Below are 11,124 nucleotides of genomic sequence, written 5' to 3'. Positions count from 1 at the left end.
GACAAATTTTAATTTGTCCTTGAATCTTCTTCTTTTGAAGGCTTTTGTCCTTCTTCCAGCAAGTGTAAAGCAGCCTGGAGCTGTGCCTGATCCTGAAGGCCTTTCTCAAATTGCTGTCACAGGAGAGTTGCCTGCAACCAAGGTCACAAAATCAGACTTCGGGTGCTGCCAGTTCACCCACTCAGTGCACTGGGATGGCATTTAAATGCTCCACCTCCCTGTGATTTCTGTGTGGCATCCGAGCCCCTTGTCCCTCCCATCCGTGGTAACACCTGCAGCCTCAACAAGCCAACCTGCCCAGTGAGGTGGCCACCAGGACTTCTGCCTCTGCCCGGTCCCCAGCCCAGAGCAGTGCGTGTCGTTACAAAGCTCTGCAAGGCCAGACAAGCTGCCGGGGCTCGGCATGACTCCACAGTTTAACCCAGTCTCTGCTGGAAAGAGCAGGCAGTGGAACTGTCAGGAATCCTGTCGGCTGAGACAACCCCTGCCAACTCCCTCGGAGTAAATTCTATTTTGGAAACACCATATATCACTAGTTCTGAAGTACATTTTTAAATTATGTGTTCCTTCTGCAACGGTTTTGAACGTAGTATCTCCCGATGGTAAAATGACATGTTTCTGCCTGCTCTGGATATGTAACAAAGAGAAGATCCTGCTGGAACAAGGCCTCTTTGGAACAGAGGATGCTCTTAGCTATAATTTGCCTTTTCTGTAACTGTAGAAAAGTTACGTGTTTGAAAAAGTGATGCCTGACTTCTGCAGCTGTGAGTGCAAACGGGGCAGTGCATGCGCCCTGGCCTGTCCCTTGACAGTCATTTCTCAGACTGTTCTTCCTTTGGGATGTTATCTGTAGAGGTGTTGGTCCGCAGTGTGCTGAGCAATCTTGGTCCGGATGGATCATTTTACACGGAGTTAGAAACGCAGCCAGCAAAGTGCTCAGAGAAAGGTTCATCTGCAGCTCACTCCCTGTAGTATTTCGCCCTTTTGCCCGAGGTTGGGAAACAGGGGCCTATTCCAACAGCGTGAGAAACAACGGAAGATTACGGGGGCTGCAGTGGCAGAATGGTTTGAATGGGAGGCTATAGCCAGAGCTTGGATGCTCGTGTGATCGCTCCAAGTTCACAGGTGGATTTTCCCCACATCCCAGGCACTTGTAGGTGGCTGGTTCGCAGGGTGTCCCCGTAGAGTGTTATGGGAGCGCTGAGAATGGGGCTCCAGGGAGCTGCAGGGGCTGATTAAATACGGAATATGTGGCACCTGGAAAAAGCGGGATCCTGGTCCGTGTTGCGCCGTGGCCGTGTTTACCAGAAGCATTGCTGATGATACGTACCAGCACGCGTGAGCGTTAGCAGCAGGCAAAGAGGGACTGAATAAAATCAACGCGCAAGAGCGAGCGACCCCCGCTAGGCACGTGCGTGACGGCCAGCTGCTGCGTGGGCAGTTAAGGGCCACCAAGTGCCCTCTGTCCAGGCCTCTGTGGGCCACCAGCAGCAGAACTTTGGGCCTGGGAATGGCTGTGCAAGAGAGAATGTGCTTTGAAGCAAGGGGAGATGCTGCAGGGCCGGAGAAGTCAAGTGCCAGGGTATTTCCGCTGACAGTGCTCCGTATCTTTGCCGAGGGAAGGGATTGCAGCATCTGCAGGCTCCTGGTCCTTTCAGATAGCTTTTGGCAGGAAAGGAATATAGGAGTTTTGAGGACTTTCTCTGTTCCTCCCTGTGCGTAGAGGTCACCAAGCCATCTGCAGCAGGCGATGTTGCTGTTCTCCAGCTCTCAGCTGACTCTTCCCAGCAGAGCTGGGTTCCTCCTTGTCTGCTGAATGGAATCCGTCATACGGATCACCTCTGAATTGCTGTGGGATGCCCAGCAGCTTGTCCTGCTTCCCCCTCCAGTGGAAGCGAGCAGCAGCACAGCCTGCCTTTCCTCTGCACAGCCTTGCAGGGAAGTGCCCTTTCCTCCCCTACCGTGTTTTAGAACCAGGCCTACCCACCTTACAGAATCACAGAATCATGGAATGGTTTGGGTTGGAAGGGACCTTAAAGCCCATCCAGTTCCAACCCCCCTGCCATGGGCAGGGACACCTTCCACTAGACCAGGTTGCTCCAAGCCTCATCCAGCCTGGCCTTGGACACTTCCAGGGCTGGGGCATCCACAACATCCCTGGATAGCAACCTTGGTTGCTTCTACGTGTGCACGGGTGGGGATTGAAATCCTGTATCCAGGATCCTGTGGGATCCAGCTCGTTCCCTCATTGCAGAACCACTGTGCCTGCATGCTGAGCCCCTTCTGGCTCCCCCACCCATTACGCCCACCCCCCCGCCCGCCTGGTCAGTTTGGGATGGGGGGGATTTAGGTAGTTTTAAGGGGCTGCTCTGTCCTTCCCGCCAAGGTGATGGGGCAGGATGGGTCAGACCCCAGGGGCCAGGCCCTAGGGTGTCAAGGGGAGGGTGACACCCCTCTTCCCTCAACCCCTGCTCACACACGTGCCATCCCTGCCCCTTGTGCTCTGTATTTCTCCCTTTCCCAAACAAGCGGAGGCTTCTTCCATGGACAATCCACTTTATGTTACAGACCTGGGCTGCCTTCCCTCAGGCCTCCAGGCCAGGACCTGCTGGTGGGCTGCCGGTAGACCAGCCGTCTCGCTCCTCTCAGAGCGGGATGGACCAGGGACAGTGTGGGAACCATTTCTGGGACAGCTCTTAGAGCATGGGTGAGTCCTTCTTGTCTTTCAGGCTTTCTGGGAGCTTTGTGGTGTCTGCGGTGAGGCCGCCCACTGCCGGAGGGACCAGGTTCGTGGTATCCAAAGGCAAGGGCAGGATGAAAGCAGCAGGCTTCTCCGTGGTAAGGGAGTGCAGCGCATGGAGGTAACGGAGCTGAGCAGCGGCAGGGGCACTGGACAGGATCTCGGCTGCCATCCGCAGGGACTCGGAAGCAGCCTTTTCCCCCTCAGCAGCAATCACCTACCGAGCAGGGGAATAAAGAAGGTTTCTGTGAGGCTGGGAGTAAGGGGGCACGGACTGTTTGTTACAGAGGGAGGTTGCCACCACGGAATTCCCAGGGCCAGTGTGATTATAACGTTCCTGCTCTCTGAAGATCATGGCATATACTAGACCTCTTGATGCTCCCAAAGGTTTGGGAGCTCATGTCTAACTTGTTTTTCCTAAGCCCACTGGGGCTCACAATTGGGCAGACCCTTGCTGCAAACGCATGGGAGAGGGAGGGCAGCCCCCGGCTAGGCTTGGGGAAGGGGCACTGGACACCAGCCTTGTCCAGGATCTTGAGCAGCCAGGGATGGAGACCAGCCTGGAATGAGCAAGTTGCAGGGTACATGGCAGTGGTGACAGCCCTGCACTGGGCTTCTAGAGCAGGAGATCCCCACGGGGATCGCTGTGGGGTTACCCCCAGGCCTCTCTGTGTGTCCTTATGTTCTACCTCTGGCTAGGTACCAGATCTGGCACCCCACTGGGCTGGCCCAGACTCGCTGCAGCTCCCATTGCCCTTGAATTCCTTGAACAGGAATGAAAGGAAATCTTCCCAGAGCTGCATCCTCCTGTGGTGTGTCCCAGGGATCTCAAATCGGGTAGGAAAGGAAGGAGGGATGCTTTGGAAGGAGATGAGAAGTATTCAGTGTTGGCATACCCGCACTTTGGCCTGTCTCTGGGCCTCTGCTTCCACAGCCAGGGACTGCTGGACTTCAGCAGGCAGCTGCACGTTGTTGCTGTGGCAGTAAAGGACAGGGATTAGCTGGGCTCTGGAACCTCCTGGCAATGCTGGCTTGTTAATCTGAGGTTTGGAATGGGCTCATCAGTCAGTCTCTGCAGAGCAATTCACTAGTGTTCTTTCCTCCCTGGGCCATCCCTCTTGGTGTGTCTCGCTTTAGCCTTCCACTTCCATTCCCTTCCTCCTTTTCCTGCCTGGTTTGCCACTGACCAGGATTGCATGGGCAGCAGCAGGGCCTCTGTGCCTCTGAGGCTTCACGTCTAGGCTCACTGAGACAGCAAAGCTTCCACTGGGAAACTGCTCTCAAGGCAGGAATTCCTTCCATCCCTAGATGGAAGTTCACTGTACTCGTGTACAAGTTCACTGCTTGACTCTTTCTTCTGTGGCCTTCTACATGATACTGAGACAGCAAAGCTTCCACTGGGAAACTGCTCTCAAGGCAGGAATTCCTTCCATCCCTAGATGTACTCATTCACTGCTTGACTCTTTCTTCCGTGGCCGCCTACATGATGAGCGAGTGCCACCTTGCTGCGTGGGCTTCCGGGTGATGAGCCCATCCCTACCGGTGCTAAGATTCTGGGTCTTTTGAGCTAGAGTGGGACACAGGGTTGGGTGCCTGCCGTGCCTCTTGGGCTGCCGAAACTGGGTGCAAACTCTGCCCGCAGCACTGAAACGGCGATGGGGTCCCACCTGAGGATCCTGCCCTGGCTGTCAGTGCACGAGCAACACGTTCCTGGCACATGGAAGTTATACACGAGGCAGAAAGGAGCAGGGAAAATAAGAAGGCGAGAGCTGAGGCTCTACCTTCTGCAGGGAGAAAGCCAGAGGCAGAGCAGGAAGAGAAGCAGGGCAGGACAGGTACTTCCAAAGGGCTAGGGAAGTCCCCTCTGTCAGCATTTCCTACCTACATTTCTGTTCTCTCCACTTTGATCCCCCAACAGCCTGTGACCGCATCCAAAGCCACCTGTGAAGAGGAGTACTTTTAGAGCATGGGGAGGACACCAGCCCTACCCTAGGCCTCTCTCGGAGAGTAAGACAGCGTGGGAGGCAGATGTATGAGGTTTTGGGTGCTATTGTGTGAGGCCCCTCAGAAATAAAATTACTTCCCTCACTTCAAATTTCTGTTTGCCCCAGGGGTTTAGCACAATGTAACTGGTCCATATTGGTACAAGTGTGGAACCAGTTCCGTCATAAGCATTCTGTTTGACTGCTCCAGCCACAGAGAACTGCTGCTGGAGATCCTATGTATGCTGGGCTTATGGCAGCTCAGGCTGCAGAATTAATTCCTTGTGAGAGTCTCCTCTCTGGGGCGAGTGCTGGAGCTGGTTCCTTCATGCCCTCACCCAGTCTGCTGCTCACTGTGGCTGCCTGTGGGGCCCACGCTATATATCCTTCCCCCTAAAGTCATCCAAGGCAAAAAAAAAGAAGAAAAATCGTGCATTTCCTGTGAAGCAGACCCATATTGTTATTGTACTCTTCTGCAAACCAGGGGCTTTTTTTGAGGGCCTGATCTCCTGAGCTTCTTTGTGGAGCCTCAGTTCACCCCTTGCTCTGCTGCCTCCCCTCCCCCATGAAGGCACCTTTATCTCCTGGCTGATGCTCTTCCTCTCCAAGAGTAGTTCAGAGAAGGCTCGATGGGCCAGGAGGCGCTTTGTGGTGGTCTGCACCAGCAGCTGGATGGCACTGGAGATGCTGGTCAGGGTGGTGAGGAGAAGAGAGGCATTCTCCAACCGGTAGTAGCAGACAGCATCTATCTCCAACGTAACCATGTCTTTGGTCACCACCTAAGCGGAAGAGATTCGGGGAGATGGAGCTCATTCTGATAACTCTAAGGCAGCACAGTGGAAGCACACAATTAAGACTAGCTGTGTGGTTAAGTCTGTGTAGTTTCCACCTCTGCTGCAGTCTGACCTTGGGCAAAGTGTATAACCCCTGGATCTCTGTTCCCTGAGCAGTATTTTTGTCTGCTCCTCCTCAGAGCTGCTGAGCTAGGGACTGAGTAGGTCATCCAGTGCTGTGCTTCCCTGCCCACCGCTGCCCGTTCCCGCCCTGAGAGCATGGGCTGTGTCCTGAGGCACATGCTTAGTTGTTTTATCTCCAGAAGGATTTGCTGTACACCATGGGGGTGAGTGTGGAGATGCTACTGGACAAGGACAGTCCCAAGAGCAGCACAGACAACACATTCCGAAAGGAGAAGAGGGGCTGTGGCTAGGGAGGTTACAGGTTCAAGGGATAGAAGAAAGAGTTCAGCCCTTGCTTCCCCCCAGGCTTACGCAGGAGCAGAGTTATCACCCTTGTTGTCGCAAAATCTTAGTCTGAGCTCCTGTCCCCGCTGCGCACACTCCTCAGTGCGGTGGGTAAAAAACCCAACAGGTCTGGTGTCTTTGGTAACTCCCTATTGGTGTGCATAACCAAATGGAATGGGATTAAAAACAGATTTAAAAAAGAAAATTCACTGTGGTGAATTTTTGACCATTTTTCCAAGGTGTTTGGTTACTTGGAGATGTTGTTGTTGGTTTTTTTTTTTCCCAAACTTTTCTGTGCAGGGATGAAGGCTGGAAGCATAAGTTGTAAGTTAAAGACATCCAAAATACAGAGGGGGGTGTCCACCATACCTGATGGAAGGGGATCTCTAGGGTTTTGAGGCGGAGGTCTATCTTGTGATACGTGTCCAGGCAGGGAAGGAAAAAGAAAAGGCCTGTGAGAGGAAGGGAAAAGCAACTGGTGATCATCAGAACCACTGAAATTGTCTCTCCAGGAGAACAGGGGAGGGCTTGGCATGCAGACCGCAAAGGAACAGTAACACATAAACACTGAGGCTGCCTCTGTGATGGGAAGAACCATTAGAAGCTACAGGCCCTAAAGAGGAAGGGAGAAAAGACATCCCATCTGACTGGCCATGCTTGCTCAGAGGGCGCTGGCATGTGAGCTTTGGTAGAGCACAAAGAAGAGCAACCTGGCTGGGGGGAGCTCACTAAACACCTTACCAGGCCCTCTGGCTCTTCCAGGAAGGAGACGCCCAAGTCGGAAGACGATGGCTCTCTCATACTCCCGCACTACCTGCGGAGGGAAACAAAGCCAGGCTGGAGAGGAAGGCGTAGGGCTGGGGAGAAGGGCCTCATGGGTACGGGCAGATGGCTGTTCTGGGAAAGCCCTGCAAAGGGAGGATTTGGGCAGGGGTGAGCTAGTGGAGTCACCCACCAAAACTTGTAATGCAAACCCTGATTACCCCGCTGCTGCACTGCAGCCATCTCTGGGTAGGCTGAAGGTAACATTTGGAAGGAACAGACCTGCGATTTGTTTTAAAAGGGAGGAACCTAAGCCACTGCCTGCTGATACTGCAGCAGGATTATTCGACGGGCAGTGGTTGGACCCCTGTGCAGCTCTCTGTGGCAGCAACGTGGCATAAAGCATACGTCAGAATTAATGATGAGTTCAAGTGTAAACAGGGCCTTAGACCAAAAAAAGATTTCTGCTCGTGTCTGACATGGGCTGGACCAGTGGGTTACATACATCCATATCAGACACCAAACACTAAACCTAGAGGGGCCTCGTGACTATTCTCACCTTCATGCAGAACCAGACAGAGATGGGAAAGGTCATTACAACGAACAGGAAAGACAAGATGGTCAGGAGCCACTCACAGATGCCCAGGCCCGGAGACTTTACACCTAGGAAGAAAGACAAAGTGACTGTGTTAGGAGAGGGCTGCTTCCAAAATACTGATGGCCTGACAAATGCCTGCACAAATCTGCTTTGGTGTCATCCTTTGGCTAGACCCGGTGGATGTGAACCATTTGACTCTCTCTGGAGCAGAGTTAAAGAATACTCCCTGCCCCAGGTGACCAGGAGCTGCCAGGATGGACTGACAGATTTTATCTCTGCTTCACTGGCAGGAATTGAGCCATGCTTCTGCGTACTGCCTTGACCAGACAGCAGCCTTTAGCTTGATGACCTGTGGCTACCAAGCAGCGTTGAAGGGCTTGGAATGGGCAACTTGTTGGCTGAGCTGGGATTCCAGAAGCTTATCTGCAAAGATAAGCTAATGGCAAAGAGAAAGATTGTAAATAAGAGATATCTTCCAAACCTGAAGCGCCCTTCCCTATCAGTATCCCAGGTCCTTTTGGAATAGGAGTTTAGTCACATCCCAGCTCCCCAGCGCAGTGGGACCAAGCCCCTAGCCACTGGTGCTGCTGAAATTTCCCTGTGCTCTACAGCAGTCACAGCAAGGTGCTGGAGGCTGACTGGAATGGGATATTACCTTCTACACCTCCCCAAAGCGAGCATGGGTCATCCTGATCTGGCTGCCTTTTGCTGTGCTCCTGCCTGAGGGAAAGTCTGCAGGTATGGCATGAAAAGAGGTAGATTACTTCTGGGTGTACCAGGTTTTCCAGCCATGAAGTTAGCACCCCTCCCATTCTGGATTCCCTTCCATCCCTGCCCTTTTGCCTTTGGAGCTTTCTGCAGAGCCACCAGATCCAGGGAGAGGTTCAGATCCCAAGAACCTGCATGCTCACTATAGCTCCGCAGCTAGAATTCTACTAGCTGGAATTCCCATAATTGAGGCAGAAAGAGGCCGTTGTGGAAAAAACAGTTCCTAGAGAGCTAGGAGCAAATCGGGACCTTTGTGTCACTCTAGGACAGCAGAGCTGCTGGCATGGAAGCAGACAAGTGATGCTGGGTCCAAAGAAGCCCATCTTGGCAAAAGACTCACAATGCTCCCTGGCTGTGACTGGCTGGGAATCTGTCTAACCCATGGCCTGTAGAGGAGCTGCTCTCGAGGGTTATCCGGAAAGGGAGCTACGTGTGTGCACTTCAAGCGCAGGTCTTCCCTGCAGTGCACTTTTTTAGGCTGTGAACTGGCATTAAGGCGAATCCTGTTCAGCTAAAGAAGGTCAAGCAAGAAAAGGAAGAGAACAGAACATGAACAGAACTGGAGAGCAGTGAGTGGAAGCGTGAAAGATGCTGGGGATGTAACTGCTTGTTGCCAAGTTCATTGCTTTGCTAGACAGCACTGGTCAGCCTGGATGGGCTGTAGGAGCTGGAATGGGAGGCTCCTGGAGTCTCCCACATCCTCTCCTGAGGATAACAACATGGCTGTGCGGGTGTGCAATGACCATGCAGAGTCATACTGTGACCCACACAGGGTCGAAAAGCTCATCGCTTTCCGGCCCCTTCCCTTCTATAAGCCATACCTTCTTCTTGCCGCTCGCTGTCCAGCAACGCCATTGCCTCCACTTCTTCATCAGATATCACGTCATCCACATCCACCACCGTGGACGTGTGCACCCTACTGTCAGTCCCCGCGGTGCTCTGGATCTCCTTTGCTTTCTCCTGCTTTATGTCTCCCCTTCCTTTGCCGGCTTCTCTGCTGCTCTCCCTCTTCTCTCGTTTGCTCTGTGTAGCCGGAGACTCTCTGCGTCTCCTGTGAGACTCCCTGGAAGAGCTCCGAGACCTCTTATCCATCCTCATCTGTGTCAAAGAGCATGCAGCTGCTGTGGGAGCAGGATGAATTCGTGCTTGAATTTATTGCTGGAGGCAGGGGAGGAGAGAAAGGGAGGTGTCAGATCCAGGAGGCTTGTTTCAAGTTTATCACAGGCTTGTTGAACATAATGGACAGTGAAGTGAGCAAGCTGTTTCCCAGCTGCTCTGCTCTCATCACACATTGCTACGGAGATGGGAAGGATGCTTAGACCCAGACAGAGCGCACTCCAGGACAGCATCTTCCTGCCTTTGGAAATAAAATACAACCAGAAGCACTGAGAAGATTTTTACTCGGTTTTCTGTCAAGCTGAAGCAGAAAAGCAACCTAAAAGTAGCTGTCAGACACATGGCTCAAAAAAGGTGAGGGTGTCCCAGAGTGATAAGCACCAGGGTGAAAAACCTTTGCTGTTGAGATCAGCAGAAAGGGTGTTGCAGTGAACAGCCGGGTGAGTAGCATCTTTGCTCTCTGGAAGCCCTTAGGCTGGCACAGTGGTGGGACATTGGCAGCAAACCCTCTCTTTAGGGTCAGCCTACGTTTTAGCAGGGGGAAAATTAGCTGGTCCAAGCTCAGCCATGAACTTTCCTGAATGTGTGCAAAGCAGGAGGCCATTGCAGGGCTAGAGGCGTTGAATCTGCCTTTTAAATTGCCAAAAGAGTTTGTGCCTAAATGCCTCTGTGGTTTTCCACAGCAGGAGCATGGCAAACACGGGAGCTTTTTCTTTTCATGCCACACAGCCTGTGGCAATATCTGTGAAACTTTGGCAAGAAACACTTTTAAAGTGTTTTCAAGTCACTGAGTGTATTAAAGAAACCAGTACCTGGCTGGGAATCATACTGCAGCAAGACAAGGCTGGAACATGAAGCAGTGACTTCTCTGTCAACGGGGCAGTGCTGAGCTCAGGGGTGCTCATCTCTGGTGTGGAGGAGTGGCTGGAAGAAGGCAGCCAGGGAGGTGCTGCTGTTGATTTTAACAGATTCCTATTTTATTAGAGGCTTGTGGCCCGCCCGGAGTCAGGATATTGCAGGCAGGGAGGGCAGGAGCACCAACTCCCTGCTTTCACTGCTCTGTTGTGCTTGGGTGCCTTGTCAGCAGTTCACCGGGGAAGTGGTGGATGGAGAGGGCTAATGAATCACAGAACAGCACGTTGGAAGGGACCTCACGGAACATCTGGTCCAGCCCTTTTTGGGCAGGTAGATTAGATATCAGGAAGAAATTCTTCCCGGAGAGGGTGGGGAGCACTGGAACAGGTTGCCCAGAGAAGCTGTGGATGCCCCATCCCTGGAAGTGTCCAAGGCCAGGCTGGATGAGGCTTGGAGCAACCTGGTCTAGTGGAAGGTGTCCCTGCCCATGGCAGGGGGTGGGACTGGCTGGGCTTTAAGGTCCCTTCCAAACCATTCCATGATTCTGTAAATGGCAGCTCAGGTTTGGTTTTGGCCAGGACTCTGGTTGATTTCTTGTCAGAAGCACCATGGGACATTTAACACCTACAAACCTGAAACCTTCTGCTTTTGTCTGATGTTTAATTCAGCCAGCAGATCCCAACTCCTCTGGCCCCATGGGACGTTTCCGGCCAGGGGAGATGCCTTGAGAGCACGTGCTGGGGGATCTGTAACCTTTGCCATCCTAAAATCCAACCTCAGCCTCCCTTGTCACACCGAAACGTGTCCTTCCGTGGGTATCAACCAGAGTGTTGAGCAGAGTCCTCAGATAACACTGAACCCGGAGCAAACGGCCATCAGAACCCAGTTTAACACACTCTTTGGCCTGGGGAAAGTCACTCGTGGCGTGGTCCTTGGTCTGTGACTCTTTCGCAGCGGGCTGTCAGAAGGGAAGCACACCGTGTTTTTAGGCAGGAGGAGGCAGGGGCACAGCTCCGAGCAGGCCCCGGGGCTCGGTTCCACCGCGGAGCCTCAGGCGCCCGC

General features: G+C 53.0%; 1 protein-coding gene across 1 annotated transcript; it reads right to left on the bottom strand.

Moving 5' to 3' along the window:
• Positions 1–2,696: 2,696 nt before the first annotated feature.
• Positions 2,697–9,189, bottom strand: NPHS2 (nephrosis 2, idiopathic, steroid-resistant (podocin)). The gene is made up of 8 exons (XM_010155695.1): positions 8,913–9,189; positions 7,285–7,388; positions 6,705–6,777; positions 6,333–6,415; positions 5,298–5,501; positions 4,626–4,681; positions 3,637–3,715; positions 2,697–2,957 (listed from the first exon to the last, which is right to left on the bottom strand). Exons 1-8 carry the CDS (start codon positions 9,187–9,189, stop codon positions 2,697–2,699), a joined length of 1,137 nt encoding a protein of 378 aa, XP_010153997.1.
• Positions 9,190–11,124: the final 1,935 nt, after the last annotated feature.

The sequence above is a fragment of the Eurypyga helias genome, unplaced genomic scaffold (assembly GCF_000690775.1).
Source record: "Eurypyga helias isolate BGI_N326 unplaced genomic scaffold, ASM69077v1 scaffold9527, whole genome shotgun sequence".
In the NCBI taxonomy this organism is placed as follows: Eukaryota; Metazoa; Chordata; class Aves; order Eurypygiformes; family Eurypygidae; genus Eurypyga; species Eurypyga helias.
Note: the sequence above shows the minus strand (reverse complement) of the source record. Positions and strands in the feature narration are given on the sequence as shown.

What these genes read in the sequence shown, in the direction of transcription:
- NPHS2 (XM_010155695.1), bottom strand. Translation starts at nt 9,189, where the DNA reads ATGAGGATGGATAAGAGGTCTCGGAGCTCTTCCAGGGAGTCTCACAGG. An exon ending in GCATCAGCCAGGAGATAAAG is followed by an intron (nt 4,682 to 5,297) that starts GTGCCTTCATGG and finishes TCCTCTTCACAG; the next exon opens with GTGGCTTTGGATGCGGTCAC. An exon ending in AAAGTGGAGAGAACAGAAAT is followed by an intron (nt 3,716 to 4,625) that starts GTAGGTAGGAAA and finishes TTACTGCCACAG; the next exon opens with CAACAACGTGCAGCTGCCTG.